This window comes from Bufo gargarizans, chromosome 11 (genome assembly GCF_014858855.1).
Source record: "Bufo gargarizans isolate SCDJY-AF-19 chromosome 11, ASM1485885v1, whole genome shotgun sequence".
Classification (NCBI taxonomy): domain Eukaryota; kingdom Metazoa; phylum Chordata; class Amphibia; order Anura; family Bufonidae; genus Bufo; species Bufo gargarizans.
The window spans coordinates 47,210,164-47,235,047 of NC_058090.1; the positions used below are offsets into that span (position 1 = coordinate 47,210,164).

A 24,884-nucleotide genomic window follows, 5' to 3' on the forward strand; every position below is an offset into this window, starting at 1 on the left:
TTGGCAGAATCCACAGCTATTTGCATTGTCAGCCTAGCTGAGCAGAGTAGTTTTGCGGGCAGTGCTGAAGACAGGTGTAATTGCCTGACAGTCATTATCTCTCCTGTTGGAATGTGGTCTCTCTTAAGAAATCACTTATCCATGACAGTCCCTCCCATTTACACAAAGAGCCCATTACAGGAGCGTGTGCATGGGATGCTTGATTCCCAGTACGTCAAGACCTGGCCCCCACTTGTCACCCGTCTCATGAGTGATATGTGTTTACTTTCGCCAGTCACTGTGTCCAGCCTGGAACCCCCAGTATCTCTCACAACAAATTAAACGGGGTATGAATGAATTTTAACTCGCCTTCTTGTCATCAGTACATCTTCATAGTGACCTCCAGAATGTGCTCATTTCATTATATTGAAGTGTTTGACACCTGAATTGTATAGAAAAACTCTGAGTGAATTTGGTCTTTCACCCTTCCAAAATATCCATTACAAAATATTCAGGACCCACAATAGAAATATTGGGGTTTACCTGCAAGGATCAGCATTATAATTCATCCCAACCGCTGTATCAAACATACAGGATCGAGGGCTATTCAGTCAAGTACTGGAGGATCCCCAAGATTTCTACATTCTGCACCTAGGGAATATTTTAGGCGGATTTAATAGAAAATTCAGGGGTACCATACCAGCCTACTACATCTATCATCTGAGGTCCCAGGATAGGAGAAAGGGCAAGTTTTATGTACACTCGTCCTTCGAGATCAGCCATAGCAGCTATGTCCACTGTGTAAACGGCTTAAACAATGGTTTCCAATTACAATCGCCAGTGATCCTTAACCCTAAAGGTTTTATTGGTTTCACTATTCAAATAAGGAGCTCTTCTTATCTGGGGATATTATCGAAACTGCCAGAACAATGGTTTCCAGTTACAAACCGCAGTGATCCGTTGATCAGTAGAAGACCAGAGTTAAACAGCAACCTCAACAATTCTGCTCCCCCGTACACCTGCTGGACTGGATGAGGTTGCAGTATAATTTCCCAATGTTTCTAGTCTTAGAGATAGTTGTAAGGTGGCCATAGACATATAATTCAGCCAAGTTATTGGTCCTGATTTCCGCATGAACGTGTCCTTTTGGCTCCTCAGAATCTATATACTTATTAACAGTGGATAAGAAGCTGTCCAGTCTGTCAGCTCTATAGAGGTTACCTTGTCGGCAGATCCCATTGAAGCTCGTGGAATCCACTGACAAAAATCAGAGGCCAGACTTTTAAGGTGCATTTAGCTGGCCCGAGAATCCCGACAATCTTCCCATGTAAATATGCAGCTGATCAACAAGCGAAAAGCTTGGTCATCGGGTGATCCTGTTGTTCATGCAGACGCCACCGATCATGGTTTCTGAGCAGCAGATTGTGTGGTCTACACAGGGATCTGCCTCTCAGATACCATGAATCTGTATGAAGACAGAGATCACTATAGCGATCCCTCATCCTCATACAGTCGAGGAGATTGCTGCATGTAAACGTGTGGTCTCCATTCACTGACCAAGCACCTTTAGTTTATGAATAGCATGGAACTACAATTGGTAGGAATGTAGACTGAACTACAGGGTGGGGGAGCAGTAGATAGCATCTCTCCATTTCCATCAGCAAATTCAAAAAAGCTTATGACTAGTCTACCTAAACAGGGATAATTCACACAGTGATGTCACACTACAAGGATAATGCTCACAGTGATGGAATAATGGCATGATACTGTGCACAGTGATGTCACAGCACCGGGATAATCTGCACAGTGATGTCACAGCACCGGGATAATCTGCACAGTGATGTCACAGCACCGGGATAATCTGCACAGTGATGTCACAGTACAGGGATAATGCTCACAGTGATGTAATAATGTCATGATAATGTTTTTCACAGTGATGTCACAGTACAGGGATAGTGCACGCAGTGATGTCATAATACAGAGTCATTGATGTCATAAAGCACAGGAATAACACAAAAAATGTCACCATGTACCTGCTTCCTCACAGCACAGTAAAAAACATGTAATGATGTCACATGCAGGTATAACACACAAACAGTGCACAATACAATGAATAATATAGTGATGTCACACAGAAGGGATAACTATGGGGCTCCATAGTAAAACTTACAATGAGGCACATTCAATGTACCATGGCACGTTGCATGCACGTCATTACTAACTGCACCATATGTTTGAGTGGGAATGGACCCCCTCAGTTGTTGGGCCCCATAGTGCTACTCTGGTAGATATGCCCATGTCTCCATAATTGATACGTGCTCTTATATAATGTGTGGAAGAGGCCTCAGACACGAATTTACTCAGTCTGTGTTATTGCAGGCCTCTACAAGATGGAATTTCAGCCTCTTCATTACCGTCTCTGGACCAGAAGGGTGGTGTTGTTACCCTGCCTCCTCGAAATCCACAGAGCCTACCGCAGTGGCAGAAGATTGCTGAATATTATGTGGAAGGACCCCGAATGCAGCTTGTTGGAGAACAGGTAACATGACTTCTTGAAATAAAAAAGCCATATGGTGTGCCTTCTCTCCTCACTTCTGAAGAAAGGCCCAGTAGAAAGTCAGTGAGTTGTCTCAGCGCTCAGACCCCACCAATCAAAGCCTCTTGTCACTATGACATATCAGAACTTTGTTAAAAGTATAGGTGCAGTGCAAATTTCATTAGTACATGTTTTTTCACAGGCAGAAAAGGTGTAACTTGAAACACGATATGGTTGACGACCATTCGTTAATATATAGTATGTTACGGTATTATTTGTATGTCTCTGTTGTGTATAGGCTTTTCTGAACCCAGGAACGCTGAAGATGTTCTGGGCTCCAGCTCCTCCCAAATTCTCATCTCCTCTGTCACTGATGCAGAAGACCCTGTTTGCCAAGTATGAGGTAGCTATGACCGGGACATTAGTATTGTTTTCCTTTTTTTGGGGGGAAGGGGGTTACATTTGGGCTTATATTTTCATTTGAGAAAAATGTAGTTTTGTGTACCTTTATCATTCAGTTTTATGTTTAGTATGCCTTGAAAATACTGTTCAGAATTCTACAACAGCTAATAACAGGTAGTTACTAAAGAGGAATGAAAGACCAGAAGGCACTCCTTATGAGAATAGAGATGGGTCTGCTGGGGCTATCCTTACCTGGGACCCTAACAAAGCTGCGCATTCACAGTAGAGCATCTGAAAAGGGACACGTGTAGGGACAGTGCAACAGATCTTTTGTGCAGGAGAATGAATGCCAGTGGATTCTGAAGTTAAAAATCACATATTCAGGTTCAGTTTGTGGGATAAAAAAATTAGTGACGGATGCCTTCTGAAACCCAAATCACTGAGAAGGTGCACAAAGCGACATTAAAATTGCTGCTGAATGACATAGGTGGTGATCTGGTGGTTTACTTACCTCCCCAGGCTTCATTAATACGTCTTGTAAGAAAGCTGAAAATATTGTGCACATAGTGGACATATTACTAATCAGACAGGTCAGGAAGAGAGAGAACGTGCAGCAATTCAAAGCTACCCAGCTCTCTCTCTTCCTGATCTCTTTCATTGATCAGGCATGGAGCTTTATGGGTGCCAGACCCCTCTGACCGGGTGCCAGATCTCTAAGACCTGCTATCAAGATTTTTTGCAAATAGTCTTAAAATAGGTAGATTTATTGGGGTCTTTAGCCCAAAAAAATACAGATGTAGTAGAGCTGAAGTGGACAATTAAAGGGAACCTGTCACCGGGATTTTGTGTATAGAGCTGAGGACATGGGTTGCTAGATGGCCGCTAGCACATCCGCAATACTCAGTCCCCATAGCTCTGTGTGCTTTTATTGTGTAAAAAAACTGATTTGATACATATGCAAATTAACCTGAGATGAGTCAGAGCTTGAAAATATGACTCTTCTCTGGTCACACAAGTAAGATATGACTCTTTTATGTTAATTTACATATGTATCAAATCGTTTTTTTTACACAATAAAAGCACAGAGAGCTATGGGGACTGGGTATTGCGGATGTGCTAGCGGCCATCTAGCAGCCCATGTCCTCAGCTCTATACCCTTTAACCATGTTTTTTGCACCTTGATGCTTCTTGTAGTTAAAATGTCTTGCCAGATTTACTCATAACAGTCCTCTGAGTTCTGATACTTATTGATGAACACATGTGATATTCGCTGCTTGCTGTTTATTCTTCATGCTGTAATTTTTTACAATTCTTCCTAATATGTCGGAATGTATTTTGCCATCTTTTAGAGCTGCTTGGATGAACAGGATGAAGTAGAAGAATTTGCGTCAATGCAGGCAGAGAGCGAGTCATCAGACGAGGAGAATGTAGAAGACCTGGCGATGCTGGTAAATTCTGGACTTCTCATTAGATCTAATTCGTGAATCACATTTATGTAGATGGAAAAATATTTTGACTAGTTCAATCCATCTATGGATGAGAATAATTGCTGAAGCACAGAGTATTTCAGGAGATGACTATAGCTTTCTATAGGGAAATATTCATCAGTCTACTTACAGAATTCTGTACATTGATATAGTGATGTAACATCCAGTTATAGGACACCATTCCTCCATTTTTTATAGATCTATTTTTTCCTTATTGCTTTGCGTTCATAGGACAGAATTTTATCTCGGAGATAGTCAATCATTGCCAGATGTCCATCTGTCATCTTCATCTGCTGGATCGTCAATGGTAAGTAAATGTGTTAATATCCAACGGCTTATTCAATGTCAGAAAATTTGGCAGATAGATGAAAGACAAATGTGTTACACGTGACCCCTAGATTTGTTTCATGACCAGAACTGTATGCGCCAATTGCTGGACATGGAAAATGAGTAGAAACATATGGCAGTAACTAGAGGACAGTTTATAATTGAGTCTGAGCCATTGAATTTTAACACAAATGTGATATTGTTGTATGTATGGCTCAAGAATTACCGATGGTTCTGCTATTGGGTTTGCCCCCTCTCATGTCTCCCCGATCTGTAAGAAATTAGCACAGGTTGTGATTAGGGATGAGCGAGCCCCGTACAGTATTAGAATGTATTGGCTCCAATGAGCCGAAGTTATTGCTTCGCGAAGTCTCGCATAGTAACTTTAAAAATTAATTTGTACTGTAAAGAAACATTTCCCACACTCGGGATTTTTGCAGCTCCTTTTGACCTCAGTACTAGCTGTATTATTATTATTACCTGGCTGGATCTCTGAGATCACTACCACGTGTACAGCACCAATGATGGATCTGTCTGGGGTAAAGGCTGCCTCCTGTCTTTTTTCTCTTGTATATGGGTTATAGGCTGGTCATACACATAAGATTGTTCTGGCAAAAAAGGTACTGCCAGACTCCTGTCAATGGTTTATCACCCAGAGAGCAAAAGGATCAGGCAGTTGAAATCCAGTTTTTAAGCCTCCTCGACATATGCCGTTGTGGGACAGTCGGCAGGTCCCTCACATACATTAGATAGTCACTGAATTAGTAGCTTTTGCATAAATACATCTAAGGGCCTCTTTAAATATATATCCGTCCCAGTTTCTGGTTCAGTCTTTGTCTCGAATAGTGCAGAAACGCTGAAGGAAAACTGTAGCCAGAACTGATCATATCGTTTTCTGTGGGATCATCGATTTTCATCTAGCGCATACGTTGTGATGTCAAATAGTGACTGACAGAAAAACACTTCATGCTGGTTATTCCTGTCCGGCACTATCAGTCCATGGACGCCGAACCTGTTCACTAAAGTGTACTTACACATATATCAGTTAGGTCCGTCTCTGCCAAAAAACAACACAGGACACAACTGATGTGTGCTCAGCTTTAGGCCTCATGCACATGACCATATACGTTTTGCGGTCCACAAATCTCACCATCCGCATATTTTTTGCAGACCCATTGACTATAAAGGGTCCATGTTCCACATTTTGTCGGCATATTATATATTTTTGCAGAATGGACATACAGATGCGGAAAGCACACAGATGATCCTTGTGCTTTCCACATCCGTATGTCTGTTCCGCAAAAGGATAGAACATGTCCTATACTTGGCCACTAAATGTTGACCACATAAAATGCGGATGCAATACGGATGGTACCTGTATTTTGTGGATCTGCTATTTATGGACCACAAAATACATCTAGTTGTGTACATGAGGCCTAATATGTATGGCTAGATAGGTAACCGACAGACTGAGAGACAGATCGATAGATGGATACTGTAGATATGCACAATAGGTATGATGTTCAATGCTATTTACAGCTAATATTTTTGTAAAGGAATTTATATAGTTGAAATACTTGATATTTTCTGTGTTTTTGTTGTCTAGAAATCAATCTCTACCCCAGATCTATCAGTCCATAGGGAAAGTATGTTTCATCTTTCAGCTGACTTTCAGACCAGTATGAAAGAGCTGGAAATGTGGAAGCAGCAGTGTTACAAGTCAGAAATACCTCTACCAGCTGGTCCTGGTGTCCGTAATGAAGTTCATGAAGAAGAAGAAGAAGAAGCACAAACTGCAGAGTCTCTGCCACACAACACCCTGAAGCCAGTCTTACCTGTGGAGAAAGGCAATGAGTTATTTTCTTCTGATTCTAGAGTTGTCACAGCTCACGTCTTAAAACGTGTCTCTCCCTTTAAGAAGAAATTAAAGGAAAAGAGAAGACTCCTGCATCCATCAAAATTGCAGGGAGTTCTACAGAAGCTGAACCAACCACCCTGCACCATACAAAGGTTAGTATTTTTTAACTTTGTGCATGGGTCTGCTGATGCCTCCACAGATTATAACCTAGTTATACACTACACTTTGTGGTCACTATTATATTAGGAATATATACCTACTATTAAATATAAGTATTTCATTTTTAAACAGATCTATATCCCTGGTAAGAACACCAGTCAGACCAAGCTCTGCTCAGCGTCTGAGGAGCAAAAGTCTTCCACGCCAGCTAGATTTTTCTTGCTTCTTGAAGACACACGGTAGCTTCCAGACTGGTCTGGATATTCGTGAATGGGTGAGAGATATCTGGAACAATTGGTTTGATGAGGTTTTTCCACCAAGTCAGGCATCAGTTGAGGATGACCACAAGTGTTTTGATATGACTGGCGTCATTCATACTGAACAAGTTGCCAAGGAGGAAACGTCATGGACCATTGGATTGGATTCAATACCTGCACTTCTGGTTGAAGACCCAGCAGCATCAGTACAAGATGTAATGGGAGAGATTTCTGATTTGACCAATCGAATAGAACAACAGAAGACACCTTCGATATTTCACTACTGTAGAAGGGGTGCACTTCACAGAAAGATTGGGAATTTAACACTGGCTCTTCAAGATTTAGACTTGGTAAGAGTATAGAATATCGAAAAAGAGCAAAGATGTTTTAGGGTTTACATCCAAGGGGCAAAAAATTAATTTCCTGGTTACAAGCAGGGTGAGACTTTACCACCAGTGTAAGAGGGAGTCTAAGAGGGGCCTTGGCTTTTACATAAATGTTTCAAAAGAAGACAATTTCTGTCACGGGTAGAGTCACGGGAATCAATATAGAGCGGAGGTGCACCCCCTGAGCTGCCACCCGGTCCCCTGTCCCTGCCTACTTGCACCACCCGCCCCAGGTGACGGAGCGCAACTGGGCGACAGTCCCTAACCTACTAAGTGCAAGCAGAGAGAAAGATACAGCAGGGAAGAGGACAGCCACTGAGAAGTTACAATAAGCGGACAAGAGGTAGAACAAAAACGGAAGGCGAGGCGGGTCAACTAGCCAAAGTCAGTTCAGGAGGTCACGTCAGAACAAGGGAAGAGGCAAAGACAAATCCGTAAACAAGCCGAGGTCAAATACCGAGAGGTAGCGTCAAGGTACAGGGAGGAGGCAGAAGAGGTGTCACATGACCGGCAGACAGAAAAGTCGAGCACCGAGTGATCAGCTCGGCGCTCAAGGCAGACCTAGGAGCAGGGAGCCTCCCAGCTAGCAAAGCCGCCCTGGGAACGAGGCCAAACACAGATCCTCGCTCCCGAAGCTAAGCAGCAGGTCTGCGGCTGATGGGAGACCGAGTGCACCTTCGGCGCCCCGTTACAATATCTCTTTCAGCTGAGCCAGTCATTAGGGTCCTTATTAGAGATGAGCGAACCTTTTGCGATTTTGGTTTGTTCCAGGTTTGCTGAGAGAAGACAGAGAGACTTGTATGTTTCTTGGCAACATATATGCGTTGTCTGGAGATGTAATCTTTCTCATTGCGGAGAGCGCCTATGTGTGGAGTATTGTAGGCCAGGCAATGTCCTTCTGGGTTTTAGCTTTCTTAAGCCTATCTGATGCCAGCAGATGTGCTAATTTCCATATATTTTCCCCGAAACCCAGAGGAAGTTTGACTGGCTTACGGTACTTTTCATGCATACTAGGCTCCCTCTATAAAAATAAATAGTAAACCAACCAGGACCTCACAGGCAGCCAAGCAAAGTTTCTTTTCTCAGCTTTGTTAAAGGGTAGTTACCCAGAAAGAGCTGGATTCCTGGTATAAGACTGGATCTTTCCTTTTGGAAAGGATGCTAGCTTGCGTGTCTCTTTTCCAGAGAAGCATTATTTTCAGATTCAAGTACAGCAATAGATAAAAAAATCTTATTATGAAAATGCACTGATTGAACAGTTTGAGGCTACCACCAGGAGAAAATCGTATCATGAAAAAGCACTGAGAGAGAGCCTAGTATATATGTCTAACATCAGTTGGCATCAGAAAGCCATACTTTACATGATCTTTTTTGTCAGGAAAGCTTATTTGCATAGCTTTTCTGACAAAAAGGAAAGAAAAGGTAATTCTTTCTGATGCCAACTAATTTTAGACATAGATTTAGAAATGAATCATAAAAAAATCAGGTTTGGTAGAATCCAACGTTTTTGGGAAATTCTTCACAAATTCCAAACCAGTAGAATCGATTTGCTCATCCTTAGTTAATATCTTATGGAGGATGAGCCCTCAGAATCTTCTGTTGGGGTCAAGTGAACATTTCTGTCTTTGGATTATTCACTTATCACACTGCCAGGGAATCAGCTTGTGGAATTACTTGTCTCAGAGCCTCTGTGAATGGCTCCATGTTGTAACAGGTGGTGCCGGCAATATACTATTTGTGACTATACCCCATAACTGCTGCAGCCAGACACTAGTAGTCTTGTGCCATATACCACTGAAGCACTGGCAGCAGTGTTGATATGGAGTATAAGGCATGTCATCGCTGCAGCCGTGTACACATAGCCCAGTGGGAAGGACAGAAATGACGGAACAATTAGTGAGTATACTGTACTTTCTTTTTTTCTGTTATTTTATCACATTTATGGTCTCTGGGCACTTTTCGAAATAACTCAGACAAATGACTTAAGAAGCAGTATACTCCCAGAAGAGCATTCAACGCTCCCCTCCTGTTAATAGGCCTCATAGTAGACCTTGCCTCTTGTTGTATGGCAACTGACTGTAGCAGGAGCCTTGCCCCGCTGCATTTTGTGCCATATGAGATGAGGCATTCTCACCTCCTTAGGAAAGCCCATCCGCTCCCTGTTAAAATTGGAAGGGATCAGCAGGATGTTGTCACCTTTGCAAGATTTAGGATCTGGCAGAAAAGCCTTATTTTCTAGGTTTGCTGTTCCTTTAAGTGGGACTTGTGCTGTCTGTTTACTTCTTGCTCTTCCCCACAGGTTATAAAACATGAACCACAACTGCTGGATGCATATTGGCACCGACATTTAATTTACCTTCTGCAAGGCAAGACAAGCGAAGCTTTGGATGACCTGAACTTTATTACTAAATATAATAAAACTCACGCAGGTAAGAAATAGGAGACTTGCTAACAGCCCTAACTCCACGGGTCAGCCTTTAATACTGTGAGGTTAGAGAGGACTGCAGAGCGCATGGCTGTGCCCCAGACTATTGAACACTGGCTATTTCTAAGCTGGGGGTTTGTGCTCTTGTGCGATGGGGAATATTTTATTTGCTCAGTTACTTTAGGTGCTCTGGGGCACATTTATCAACATATGCCTATTTTTCTGGCGCACTTTACTCCAAAGTTGTGCCTTATCTGCTGTAGGATGCATTAATTAACAATTTATGCCAGAAATTGGAATCAACATCAGTAGATAGGATAAATAGACTTAACCATGAAAAAAGATACATACAAATATAACTTACAGAGTGAAGTAAGTAAGTCACCCAAAGCTGTGAACAAATGGGCGAGCTCCACAACCACCAGTGCCCAGCATGGCACCTGGCCGACGCCCATACGATACAAAGAGAGGTGATGGTAGCAAGACATCTTATCCTGATGATGTCTTCAATGGAGCTGAGCTTTTTGTTACATAGCTAGAAGTCTTCTAGTCTCTGCCCCCCCCCCACCCCTCCCCACCTAAAGGTCAGTGTGCAGGTACAGTTACATCATACTGCAGTAATGCCAGGTATCACTATGTACCACTAACCAACTACATTACAAGGAACTATATTGGAAAGGACGACTAAATACCTTTATATATACACCCATGACTTTATTCTACGTTAAAGGGATTGTTTCACCTCGGACAATGGTGTCTTTTCACTAGGATATACCACCAGTGGCAGATAGGTGCAGGTCACACCTCTGGGACCGCTCTTATCTCCAGAACGGGACCGCCAATGAATATGGAAGGCAGCTGCGAATTATATGCGGGTGTCAGAGGTGGGGCCTGCACCTACCTGATATTGGTGGTATATCCTAGAAATATGCCACCAATGTCTGAGGTAAGACAACCCCTTTAAAAGAACGTGTCAGGGCAATTGAGCTGTAGAGATCCTGTTACCTCTCCTGACATGTCTGAAATGGCACATTTTGAGCATGCATGACTCTATGTTGTGCCAACTACTAGAAGTCTGTCGCTGTCCAATCAGTGCTGCCATTGTCAGACTGAAGAAGGACACACGCCAACTGGAAACACCCAGTTTCACTCTTATTCATAAATTTATACACATATATCAGTTATATAGTAGGAATAACATAGGATCGGGACACCATGCAGTTGTAGTAAAAGTATTTGTTCATATAATGTAATATAGGTTCTAGACTGATGGAGACCTGAGGGCAGATCTGGGAAGTCATAGGAGCTAGGACAGTACTGCCTGTGGAGAAGGAATAAACATCCAGGACATGCTAGGATTCATCGATTGGCATGTAAAGACCTAATATAAAGGCAAGGGGTGGACTGGGAGCCTAAAGTGGCCCTGGAAAAAAAACTAAAAGAGGCCACATGTTGTAGGCGGGTCCAAATTGACAAAAGACAGGCCAACACAAGTAGGCAGGGACAAAAGAAGTAGGAAAGGCCAGCAATACTTTAGTGTTTTAAAAAACGCCACCCCAGCAGAACCAAATTTTACAATGCAGCAAAAAAATCTTCTGCCCCAGTATTCAGGAGAGCATCTGGGGGCCACCAAGTACCTGGTGCTCCTGGAAGTAATTACTACTGAGGGCATTAGATCATTAGGTATCCATCTGGGAGCCATGAGGAAGGCTTGGGTGGCTCCCCTGGGCATCGGCCCACTGGGAGATTTCCTTGTAGGGGTCTATGGCCAGTTTGACCCTGACAATATGTACTAATATTTCATCTGTTTGTAAGGCCCACAGGCGTATTCTTCTTCTTTTAATTAGAATTTTGTGTTGCCAGATCATGGAGTATGCAACAAAAAGTTTGTTAGGAAAGGGGCTGGAAAATTGCCTGTATCATGGGAAGTATTAACCCTTTACATTTCTGTACTGGCTCATTTCTTGAACAGTAGTAAAGTAAGTGCTATGATTGTACCACTAGCCACTAACAACCATAAAACATGAGCGAGAACTCTTCTGACCCATGGACTTAATGTGAATGATCATCACTGATCATGATGGTCCTTATTTGGTGCAGTATATGTGTCACAGTCCCTCAGGTGACTAATGTCAGGAGATCAAGGAGACTGGCTGAGCGTGGAGGAATCTTAACAGCCTCCTTGATTTCTCTTGATTCAGTATTGATAGGGTTAATGACCACTTCCCTTGTCTCAGCTGTTGCTCAGTGGTCATCACTTCTACCCTTTATAGTCTGACCCCACCCTTCTCACTATGTGGTAGATTGCTTCATTTGGTTTTGGAAAGAGCTGGAGTGTGGTTCTCCCTGAGTTCCTGCTCATCCTTCTACAACAGAAGCTAAGTGTCTCGCTTGTTTGTATTTTGTCTTTTCCCCTTGGTTGTCGTTACTAGGCCTCGTGGAGACACTTGTTCCTTCATCTTGGAAGGAACGGGTTGTCTCAGCCCTGCCAATATCTTTAGGGCTCCTCAGGGTCTCCAGGGCTTCCAGGTTCCTGTGTATGGGCATTTCTATCTTCAAGGGGTGCCCATATGGTTAGGAGTCAGGACCAGGAGTAGGGTTCTTTAGGTGGTAGGTAACCCTTTCCCTTCCCTAAGGCCTAGTGGCTTTTCCCTTCCCCCCTGGTTGTTGGTGTGGTGTACTGTTTACTCCTTTACCTCATCCATGACAATATGATCAGCTTTCCTTTCAAATGGTTTTCCATGGAAGCAGAAGAGATCTTGCATTAACTGGATCCTTTTAGGTGGCAAAAATTGCCCAGTAGTCCAGTTTGCAGGATCTCTGCAGAGCTTGTGGCCCAACTGGCAGTTAGTGCAACTCTAGCAAGAGTTTACTGTCTACACTTTGCAGCACTATGTCAGATTTAAGAACTATATGGATGTTATGAATAACTTACCTTTTCTAATCTCCACAGATGCCTACTTGTCCAAAGCTGAGATCTACAAGCAGAAGAAAGACTACACCATGTCCATCATGAATTACACGCAAGCTCTTAAATGTAGAGCTACTGATGATGACATATATTACCGACGAGCACACATGTATGAGGCTCAGGATGAGCTCATAATAGCAATGGATGACTATGCACAGGTATGAATAGCAATATGTTTACAAGAAGGCAAAACCTAGCTATAGTAATGGAAACGTTGCTTTATCTGCAAAGCTTGGGTGCTGTAATTGGAAGCATCCACCAACAAGGGGACAAGACATTCACAGCCTTTTAGCAATGTTTATAGGACTCTTTTGGGTTGTTGACAGTGAAGACGGGGAAATGATATCCATTTGTTCCATACCGTACAACACGTGTCCATTTCTTTTTTGTCATTATATTTTGAAGAGCATCTGTCAGCAGGATCAATCCTATTAAACCAGGCATATTGCTTAGTAGGGTAGTAGGGTCAATCCTGCTGAGTGAAATGACTCCTCTCTTGTTTAAAGTGTAATGGTCATTTCGTATAATTTTCAGTATAGTGCAGAGACAGGGATGTTAAACATTTTTGTAATATGTAAAGAGTCATCTAACAAATCTGAGTGCTGCTAAGAAGAGTTGTCTTCAGCATTTGACTGAGCGCTGAAGACACCTGTGTGTAACATGCAGAGGCTCCCAGCCGCCTCTTGTCACTATCCCAGTCCCTGACTATGTACAGGTGCCCTAATTCTCTTTAGCAACTCTCAGAGTTTTGCAAAAAAGACTCTGTGAACCGACAGTTACACCTCAAATCATTGGCCCGGTTTTGAGAAATCTTTGTTTTATTTCATATGCTAATGAGGTGTTAAGTGCATGGAGTGGTGAGCCTAACCCCTAGACGCACCGCTTCACCATCACCTTCCTCCCATTAAGTGACAGAGCCAGACATCGTCATTGTCTTCCTACCTGACCCTGTATTCCCGCACATGCGCCAGTGAAAGTTCAATCAGTGCATGCGTAGTATATCTATGTCGGCTTAGATATATGATGTTGAGATCCAAGCAGCTCATACAACTATTGGACATTCACAAGCGCATGCGTGGGATTGCAGGCCCATGCAGGAAGACCATGGATATGCCTGGGCCTGTCATTTAACGGGAGGGTGGAGTGGCCGAGAAGGGAAGGCAGACATGAAGTGGTGCTCTGAGGGGCTAGGCCCACCCCTCGGTACAACTGAAAGACCTTATTAGCATATACAGTAAAACACAGAATCTTCCAAAAACTAAACCCCCCCAAAAATTATGGATTTAAAGAAGTGATCAACCCTACCAGAGTGTGCCTAGTGTAATAGGGTTGATCCTGCTGACAGATGTTCTTGTCTGCACTCTGTATGTGGTACCATTTCTGTTATTGATACGTTGACCAGAGCTTTTCTTCTACCCTTAGTGCTTCTATCATAACCCCAGCCGCACTGATGCACTCATGAAGCACGGGATATACTATTTCGAGAATGGCAACTGGAATGTCTCTGTGCAGGATTTCACTGCAGTCATCAAACAGGACTTTGACAACATAGAGGCCAGGTCTGATCCTGTGGTTTTAATACCATCACTGCTGTTATTTATTATTTATTTAGTGTATATACTGTAGTATTGTCTTTGTGTTCTAAGCCTATTAGTTTCTAATATCCTATAGACACTTATAATAACTGTTATACATTTTCATTGATCCAATTAGGGATCAGTTATGGTGTCTAATCACGTTTACATGTCATGTTATGCCGACTTGCATCTCCAATGTCATTCACCTTTTGCTTATTGTATTGTTGCCTGATAACTATTTATCTTACTGGTAATAGGCAGTAACAGAGGGAGCCCCATGGCAAAGGTCAAACTGGACCTCATTATGTTTTACCACCCAACACAGATGGACCTGGTGTTTGTTTTCCCCCTCCATTTCCTTGTCATTATTCTTAACCACTTCCCTACCGCAGTACGACTACAAATGTTGGTGGTATGGTCTTTAAATATAGTGCCCACACCAGATCGGAGTGGGCACCATAGCCGCTGGGGTTCTGTTTTAAACAGCAGACACCTCCAGGCAATGACTACGATTGTCAATAACACCAATCCCATGTGATCCCTCAAATGCTGCAATCCATTATGACCACAGCATCTGAGGCAGCTTTCCCCAAGAGTGCTTCTCTCCAAGGAATCTGTTTCTTCTCTGTAATAGCCTCGGTCTCTCTGAAGAATCCAAGACTATTACAGCTGTAGTTCTTATCAAGGCCTGCAGGTGGCAGGGCTCCTTAAGAATATAGCGAAACTCCCATACACTGTAATGAAAAATCATTGCCGTGTATAGGAGAAGCGATCTGTAGATTGCATATTGAAGCCCCCTAATTCTACTTGAAAATATTTTGAAAAAGTAAAACAAAAAAGTTTAATAAAATTGTTATAAAAAATATTTAAAAAATGTAAATCACCCGCTTTCCCCATAATGAAAATAAAAATAAACAGTAATAAAAAAAGTACTGCCGTGTCCCAAAACTCCTGTACTATTAAAATATATATATTAGAATATTCTAAAAATAAATTTATTTATTTTGTATGGTGAATGCCGTAACGTAACGTAAATTAATATGACCAATTTGCTATTTTTTATCACTAACCCCCCCCCCCACCCAAAAAAATTAAATTTAAATGACCAGAATATCATCCACACTCCAAAATAGTATCAATAAAAACACAAAAAAACGGAAAATCGCCTGATAATGAAGTGGTAAAGGTGCCAATACAGCTACATAGTCAAAAGCTCCCTCATACACGTACATTTTTGGTTTAGCTCCATGTGTGTGTAAGAACAAAAGGATTGGGCAAAAAAATAAAATTTGCCTGATTTTCTCTCCCCTGACACCATCTGTTGGGGGGGCTCTGGAACGCCCCTTACGCGTTAGATTGTCGGTTTGTCCTGGTTGACAATACAGTAATGTATATGGTGAGCTTTAGACCAGTTCCTGACCCCCCCCTTGCTAATAATGCAGTTCCTTTGGAGGCAGGAGACCTGCATAGGATGTCACCATCCAGTATCAAAGGGGATCGGATCCGCTAGTATTGGGACAGCTCCCTTCAAGGGCCCTATAGCAACCAACTGGTCCTGACTGTAAGATATGTATGCCCTTGATAATAAAGAGTCAGTGTAACTAAGTAACCTGGCTGTATCCATATGTTGGCAGAATGTACCGTGGAAGAGCTTACACTAAACTTGCCCGCCATGACGAGGCGGCAGAGGATTTTTCATCTTGCATTCACTTGGATCCGAGAAACTGGATGGCTTTTTATTATCGGGGATGCCTATTGCGTAAATGCTATCCAAAGCACGCACTGCAAGACTTCAGCATCTCGGGTAATGTCACTGTTATGAATTGCTCTGACCGATATTAAGTGCATTTAACCAACAGAAAATGAAGGACATGAACACTTAGTTATGTTACATTTACCCCTGCACCCCGCATAAGGATGACGACAACATAAGAGTGGCCGAGCAGGTGGAGAAAAGCAAAGCAACTACATGAAATAAAATACAGATTCATCTTCAGAGGAGGGAAAGACGAGCAAAATGAAATTGGCTTCTTTTCGTTACGTCAGCTTTGTGTCTGGGACTGTTATAATTTGGGGGGTACTATCTCTCCTTGGGGAGAGCGCCTCGGCGTGAGGAGACCTTTAGGCCATACATGCTCCCCTGAAATCTGGGCTGAAAGGGATGCAAATGAGCCATTAACAATCTCTGCCTCTAATGCCTCCAGATGTAAGGCAGCTATCCTATAAGTCAATTCAGCTCTATAAACAGGCCTTGAGACATGACTTAGATACAACTATAATTTCAGTACCACTGAAATTCTGACTTAGGCCTCTCACTCAGTTAAGCCAGTACTCTCTGCTCTGATGAGGGGCAATCACCCAGAAACAGCTGTCTGCAGATGAGGTGCTGGCTTATTTAATATCCAAGTCATGTCTCAAGTTTGTTTAAAGGGCCGAATTGACTTATAGGATAGCTGCCTTACATCTGGTGGCATCAGAGGCAGAGCTTGTTAAGAGCTCATTTGCATCCCTTCCCTCCCAGAATGTTATAAGGGACATTATTTTCTTAGCTTTGTGGGAGTTGTCCCAATAGGACAGTTTTCAGAATGATACTTCCTGAGGGATTAGTTGATTGATGCTGAAGGGCACATGATAGCACCTGGTGTAGGGGCCGCGGACCACATCACATGCTGCGTGTGTATTATTACATGGTACTTACTGATATGATTGGATGACCATATAATACATGGTTCAGTCTGCTAGAATGGAGACTGGCCTTGCATGGTAAGGGTGGTGTAAAATTGGTAAGATGCACATAGTGTAGAGACTGTTCTTCATATAAAATGGAATCTGATTATCTAAGGCTACATTCACACGACTGTCTTTTCGGTCCACGTTGGATCCGCATTTTTTGGGCCCATTCATTTCTATTGGGCTGCAAAAAATGCAAAAAGCACACGGATACCATCCAAGTGCTGTTCCGCAAATTATAGAACTTGTCTTATTCTTGTCCGTTGTATGGATAAGAATAGGCATTTCTTTAATAGGACATGTGGAAAGTGCGGGATGCACACGCCCAGTATCTGTAGTTTGTGGCTCCACGGTTTGCACACTGCAAAACGGATACAGCCACGTGAATGTAGCCTTAGAAGATTGGCGTCCTACAAATGTGTTTTTGGGTATGTACAGAATATTGGTTTGTAATTCTATCCCTATCACTATGCCATAGTGTTTCTTCATGATGGATTTGAGAACCTCAATGCCTTTCTTCATCGTGGCGTACTCTACACAGACCTGGGCCTGTGGGCTGAGGCTGCATTCGATTTTGAACACGTCCTTGCCTTAGATAAGTATGTATCCAATGTGACCGTAAAACTGACCTACTGTTAAAACTTCACCAAAGCTCACCTTCCACATTGATATTCCCAACATGAATGACTAGAATCTAAACATTGATGTGGATAGCAGTTTAAACCGACACAATATTCCCTTGACAAAGCTGAAATCCTAAAGCACATGAAGTGTTGTCATAGGGACATAGTGGTAGCTCTAGTGGAGTCAAAGACATTTGTCTTGAGATCTAAAAAAATACCATATTATTTAACTTTTTATTTGTTTTTAAAAGGCTCAGAGTGGTGTAAAATAACTAAAGGGGTTGTCTCACAAAAATATTGCACAATGTTCAAGCCAGCTCCTGGATATGAATATTTTTCTGATTGCCTATAATTAAAAATGTAGTATAGTCACTGAGTTAGGTTACATGCACACGACCGTTGTGTGTTTTGCGGTCCGCAAATCGCGCAATTTGTGGAACGGCACGGATAGCCTTTAATATAACTCCCTATTCTTGTCCGCAAAGTGGGGACAAGAATAGGACATGTTATATTTTTTTGGAGGGGCCACGGAATGGAGCAATGGATGCAGACAGCACACGGAGTGCTCTCCGCATCTTTTGCGGCCCCATGGAAGTCAATGGGTCCGCGTCCGAGCCGACCAAAACTGCAGCTCGGATGCGGACTAAAACAACGGCGGTGTGCATAAGGCCTTATTCAACAAAATTTGTCTTTATAACCCCACCTGCGTTTTGTATTTTTCCTTATTTCTCTGTTCATGTGGCTGAGATGGTCGCACTTGCTCAGTTCCATCCTTCAACTGCCACCAGCCATATCTACTGTTAGAAGCTATAACAGTTACAGGGAGGGAGCTGCGGCAGAAATGACGCATCCGCTGAGAAAGGACACTCCCCCTTAGTTGTGATAGGGAGAGAGCAGCAGAAGAAGGGACACTCCCCCTTAGTTGTGATAGGGAGAGAGCAGCAGAAGAAGGGACACTCCCCCTTAGTTGTGATAGGGAGAGAGCAGCAGAAGAAGGGACACTCCCCCTTAGTTGTGATAGGGAGAGAGCAGCAGAAGAAGGGACACTCCCCCTTAGTTGTGATAGGGAGAGAGCAGCAGAAGAAGGGATACTCCCCCTTAGTTGTGATAGGGAGAGAGCAGCAGAAGAAGGGATACTCCCCCTTAGTTGTGATAGGGAGAGAGCAGCAGAAGAAGAGATACTCCCCCTTAGTTGTGATAGGGAGAGAGCAGCAGAAGAAAGGACACTCCCTCTTAGTTGTGATAGGGAGAGAGCAGCAGAAGAAGGGACACTCCCCCTTAGTTGTGATAGGGAGAGAGCAGCAGAAGAAGGGACACTCCCCCTTAGTTGTGATAGGGAGAGAGCAGCAGAAGAAGGGACACTCCCCCTTAGTTGTGATAGGGAGAGAGCAGCAGAAGAAGGGACACTCCCCCTTAGTTGTGATAGGGAGAGAGCAGCAGAAGAAGAGATACTCCCCCTTAGTTGTGATAGGGAGAGAGCAGCAGAAGAAGGGACACTCCCCCTTAGTTGTGATAGGGAGAGAGCAGCAGAAGAAGGGATACTCCCCCTTAGTTGTCATAGGGAGAGAGCAGCAGAAGAAGGGACACTCCCCCTTAGTTGTGATAGGGAGAGAGCAGCAGAAGAAGGGACACTCCCCCTTAGTTGTCATAGGGAGAGAGCAGCAGAAGGGACACTCCCCCTTAGTTGTGATAGGGAGAGAGCAGCAGAAGAAGGGACACTCACCCTTAGTTGTGATAGGTAGAGAGCAGCAGAAGGGACACTCCCCCTTAGTTGTGATAGGTAGAGAGCAGCAGAAGAAGGGACACTCCCCCTGAACTGCCGGCTTCATATGAATCTAGCAGAGCAATGAATGGGGAGATCTCTGGACCCATGTGAGGTACAGGGCTGGTTTTAGCTTTGTTAGAAAGATATTGTCATGTACCATATGATTTCTGATTTTTTTATTTTTATACATTAATCATGGGATATCCCCTTTAAATAAATGATACTCCTCTTACCGATCCCCCACTGCTCCCGTTTCAGTGTGTCCCTGTCCCTCTTGGCACAAAATTAAATAACCACTCCGCCAATTAAAGGCTGAGGTGACTTAAAGCAAAATTGCCAAATCTAAGATTTGAACCAAAATCAAATAAATGTTAGATTTAGGTAACAATTTACAACATATTACCAGCAAACAAAATAGAAAATTTACATCACCTGCCATGCTCTGTTCACACTAGTGTGAGAAACGCTGCGCTCCTCCATCTTTTTGATTTCTGTCAAAAAAATGGAAACCACAACAAAACCCGATGAGCCCCATTATGGGTCAGTCAGTATCTTTCGTAGGAAGGATCTGGCAAAACGTTCTTGCTTCTGTTATGAGCAGGAACAATAATGGTAGCATGAGTTCTGACCTGATACTGTTTGAATATTGCCACAGTATATGCAGCTATTAACAGAAGGGGAGCTACAAGCGGGGGTCCCAGGGCGCACGTCACCCCCCCTTCCCATCCATTGGTTAGAGCCTCCACCAAACCCTCCTGTCTCTTCTTAGCTGTCATTAAAATCCATCACATCTTGTTGATAGGTACGTGGACGATAATGTGACTCATTCTATTGTTACTAGTTCTTTCTTTTCATGTTACTTTACGTTTCTTCTTAGTCATTTTATTATTTTCATCACGACAAAAGTGCCATTGTTAAGTAGTTCTATGTTTTCACGATCGAAACCACTTTGTGCGAGAGTACACGTCAATGAAAAACGGATGTTCTGATGATAACGAGTCTCTGGTACGGGGACTGTGTGTACAAGGAGGCACACGAGTGTATTAATTAAGCTTGTCTCTCTTGATCCCTCTAAAAAGACTGGCCTGTGTATGGAGAGCCATACCCTGTGACCTCTTAGGCCTGGGATATGAGATACAACGTGTCACCCACTGGCCCCATGTTGTAGGCAGATCCAGACTGACAGAAGACGGGGAAACACAAGTAAACAGGGCCAGTAGAAGTAGACGGGGCCTGCAATACCACAGTGCAGCACAAAATACTGCCCGAGCAGAGCCAAATACCACAGTGCAGCATAAAATACTTCCCGAGCAGAGCCAAATACCACAGTGCAGCATAAAATACTTCCCGAGCAGAGCCAAATACCACAGTGCAGCACAAAATACTGCCCGAGCAGAACTAAATACCACAGTGCAGCACAAAATACTGCCCGAGCAGAACTAAATACCACAGTGCAGCACAAAATACTGCCCGAGCAGAACTAAATACCACAGTGCAGCACAAAATACTGCCCGAGCAGAACTAAATACCACAGTGCAGCACAAAATACTGCCCGAGCAGAACTAAATACCACAGTGCAGCACAAAATACTGCCCGAGCAGAGCCAAATACCACAGTGCAGCATAAAATACTTCCCGAGCAGAGCCAAATACCACAGTGCAGCATAAAATACTTCCCGAGCAGAGCCAAATACCACAGTGCAGCACAAAATACTGCCCGAGCAGAACTAAATACCACAGTGCAGCACAAAATACTGCCCGAGCAGAACTAAATACCACAGTGCAGCACAAAATACTGCCCGAGCAGAGCCAAATACCACAGTGCAGCACAAAATACTGCCCGAGCAGAGCCAAATACCACAGTGCAGCATAAAATACTTCCCGAGCAGAGCCAAATACCACAGTGCAGCACAAAATACTGCCCGAGCAGAACCAAATACCACAGTGCAGCACAATATACTGCCCGAGCAGAGCCAAATACCACAGTGCAGCACAAAATACTGCCCCAGCAGAACTAAGTACCACAGTGCAGCACAAAATACTACCCGAGCAGAACTAAATACCACAGTGCAGCACAAAATACTGCCCGAGCAGAGCCAAATACCACAGTGCAGCATAAAATACTTCCCGAGCAGAGCCAAATACCACAGTGCAGCATAAAATACTTCCCGAGCAGAGCCAAATACCACAGTGCAGCACAAAATACTGCCCGAGCAGAACTAAATACCACAGTGCAGCACAAAATACTGCCCGAGCAGAACTAAATACCACAGTGCAGCACAAAATACTGCCCGAGCAGAACTAAATACCACAGTGCAGCACAAAATACTGCCCGAGCAGAGCCAAATACCACAGTGCAGCATAAAATACTTCCCGAGCAGAGCCAAATACCACAGTGCAGCATAAAATACTTCCCGAGCAGAGCCAAATACCACAGTGCAGCACAAAATACTGCCCGAGCAGAACTAAATACCACAGTGCAGCACAAAATACTGCCCGAGCAGAACTAAATACCACAGTGCAGCACAAAATACTGCCCGAGCAGAGCCAAATACCACAGTGCAGCACAAAATACTGCCCGAGCAGAGCCAAATACCACAGTGCAGCATAAAATACTTCCCGAGCAGAGCCAAATACCACAGTGCAGCACAAAATACTGCCCGAGCAGAACCAAATACCACAGTGCAGCACAAAATACTGCCCGAGCAGAACCAAATACCACAGTGCAGCACAAAATACTGCCCGAGCAGAACTAAATACCACAGTGCAGCACAGAATACTGCCCAAGCAGAAGCAAAAACCACAGGGTAGCACCAAATACCACAGTGCAGCACAAAATACTGCCCGAGCAGAACTAAATACCACAGTGCAGCACAAAATACTGCCCGAGCAGAACTAAATACAACAGTGCAGCACAAAATACTGCCCGAGCAGAACTAAATACAACAGTGCAGCACAAAATACTGCCCGAGCAGAACTAAATACCACAGTGCAGCACAAAATACTGCCCGAGCAGAACTAAATACCACAGTGCAGCACAAAATACTGCCCGAGCAGAACCAAATACCACAGTGCAGCACAAAATACTGCCCGAGCAGAACCAAATACCACAGTGCAGCACAAAATACTGCCCGAGCAGAACCAAATACCACAGTGCAGCATAAAATACTGCCCGAGCAGAACTAAATACCACAGTGCAGCACAAAATACTGCCCGAGCAGAACCAAATACCACAGTGCAGCATAAAATACTTCCCGAGCAGAACTAAATACCACAGTGCAGCACAAAATACTGCCCGAGCAGAACCAAATACCACAGTGCAGCATAAAATACTGCCCGAGCAGAACTAAATACCACAGTGCAGCACAAAATACTGCCCGAGCAGAACCAAATACCACAGTGCAGCATAAAATACTTCCCGAGCAGAACTAAATACCACAGTGCAGCACAAAATACTGCCCGAGCAGAACTAAATACCACAGTGCTCCTGCATTAATTTATTCTTACAGCATCAGATCATTATATACCCTGTCAGCAGCTGTGAGGAAGAATCCAGACATCCCCCTGTGCATCCGTCCACCAGGACATTTCCCTGTAGGGTCTATGGCTAGTCCATCCTGATGTCACCCTTTTATCATAAAACTTAATGGGGTTATCTGACCCCTTTAACCTTTTATAGTCAAATACTTAATAAAATAAAGCTAAATTAATTCAAAATATGAGACACTGACCAATAGAAGATTAAATATTTTTTCAGTGCTAACAAGGAGTGTGTGAGGGAGGGCAATGTTACTTAACACTGTCTTATATACAGCATCTCCTAGCTGAAGGATGCCCCCATGTGAGGTATTAAACCTTTCCAAACCACTGCCATACATGTACAGAGGAAGTCCGCTCTTTAAAGATGGAGCAAGCTCAGCAGGCGCCGTAACCGCTGGGTTTCTGCTGTTTTACACAGCAGAGGCTCAGGGGTAATGTCTGCAATGGGCAGTAATGCCGATCGTGGTTATTCAACCCACATTTGACTATGGCATCTGGGAGAGCTAAAACGGGGAACCACACGCCTCCCGTTCCAGGCCGCCTTCCCCTGGCTAAGATCAGGGAAGGTGGCTGTACTATTATTAAGCATAAGCCTGTAGTAGGCTTGCAGGCAGGTTACTAGTATAGTCCACTGCAGGCCTGTAGATGGCAGCACTGTATTGGAATATACAGAATTCAGTATTCTATAATCCATAAATTTGAATTATAGAATACAAGATGCAAAAGGAAAAAAAAAAAATCTAAAGTAAAAATACGTAATGGAAAAACTAAACATCATGGGCATTGCTGCGTCCAAAAACGCCTGTACTATAAAAATATTTATCTCGTATGACAAATGGCATAACGAAAAAAAAAATGGCTGATACGGCATTTTATTTGTCACTTCACCTCCCCAAAATTTTTTTGAATGTGAGTTGTACACAAAATGGTATCAATAAAAACTACAGATCTTCCTGCAAAAAATTATCTCTCACACAGCTCCGTAGACGTATTTATAAAAAATGTTGCGGGGGGTCAGAATATGGCGATGAGAAAAAATATTTTTTCTCAAAGTTTTTATTTTTTTCAGTATTAACACACAAAACAACTATACAAATGTGGTATTGGTGTAAGCATACTGACCTGGAAAATAAAGGTAACAGGTAATTTTTGGTGCACAGGGAACGTCATAAAAACCAAACCCATAAAGCTGTGGCGTAATTACGTTTGTGTTCCAATTCCATTAAAAAGTACAACTTGCCCTACAAAAAACAAGCCCTTATCTAGCTATGCGAACAGAAAAATAAAAAAGTTATGGCTCCTCGAAGGCAGGTAGTAAAAAAATGAAAATGTCCGAGGGCTGAAGGGTTTAACGATTGGAGTTTCAGTTCATAGTTATTTCTGGGATGCTCTAGATATGCAAACCTCTTAAAGGGGTTGTCCAAGTTATATTTATTGATGACCTATCCTCAGTGATACAACCCCTTTAAGGATGTTTGTTCAAAACTTTTTGTGCTAAATGAGTGAAATATGCCAAACTCCTACACATAACCCCTTAAGATGATCTCATTTCCGATGTTTTCTCTCTTATGCACAGATCCGTGCCTGTGGCACATGTGAACTTGGGTCTGATTTGCCTGCTTCACCGAGACCAGTACTCTCTAGCAGTGCGCCACTTCTCTGCAGCGATAAAAGTCGACCCTCTATGTATCCGAGCATATCTCTGCAGGGCACAGGCCTACAGACAGGTAACCATAAAGATACAATGGTTCTAATGTAACCTACTGGATAAAACTGACAGCTGCTGCTGTAACAGAGGGGGTAATGTGCAGATTTGCCTTAGGCCTATTGCACACGACCGTATGGCTTTTTCAGTGTTTTGTG

General features: G+C 43.2%; 1 protein-coding gene across 1 annotated transcript in view; it reads left to right on the plus strand.

The window, feature by feature from the left end:
* TTC6 (tetratricopeptide repeat domain 6) overlaps positions 1–24,884 on the plus strand; it is a 141,258-nt gene that overhangs the window by 26,813 nt on the left and 89,561 nt on the right. Inside the window, exons 6-17 of the mRNA XM_044271261.1 lie at positions 2,359–2,518; positions 2,814–2,918; positions 4,267–4,397; positions 4,636–4,711; positions 6,338–6,741; positions 6,881–7,355; positions 9,691–9,820; positions 12,770–12,945; positions 14,210–14,346; positions 15,999–16,168; positions 17,573–17,693; positions 24,598–24,748. Of these exons, the coding sequence (XP_044127196.1) occupies positions 2,359–2,518; positions 2,814–2,918; positions 4,267–4,397; positions 4,636–4,711; positions 6,338–6,741; positions 6,881–7,355; positions 9,691–9,820; positions 12,770–12,945; positions 14,210–14,346; positions 15,999–16,168; positions 17,573–17,693; positions 24,598–24,748 (2,236 nt within the window). The remainder of the gene's footprint in view (positions 1–2,358; positions 2,519–2,813; positions 2,919–4,266; positions 4,398–4,635; positions 4,712–6,337; positions 6,742–6,880; positions 7,356–9,690; positions 9,821–12,769; positions 12,946–14,209; positions 14,347–15,998; positions 16,169–17,572; positions 17,694–24,597; positions 24,749–24,884) is intronic.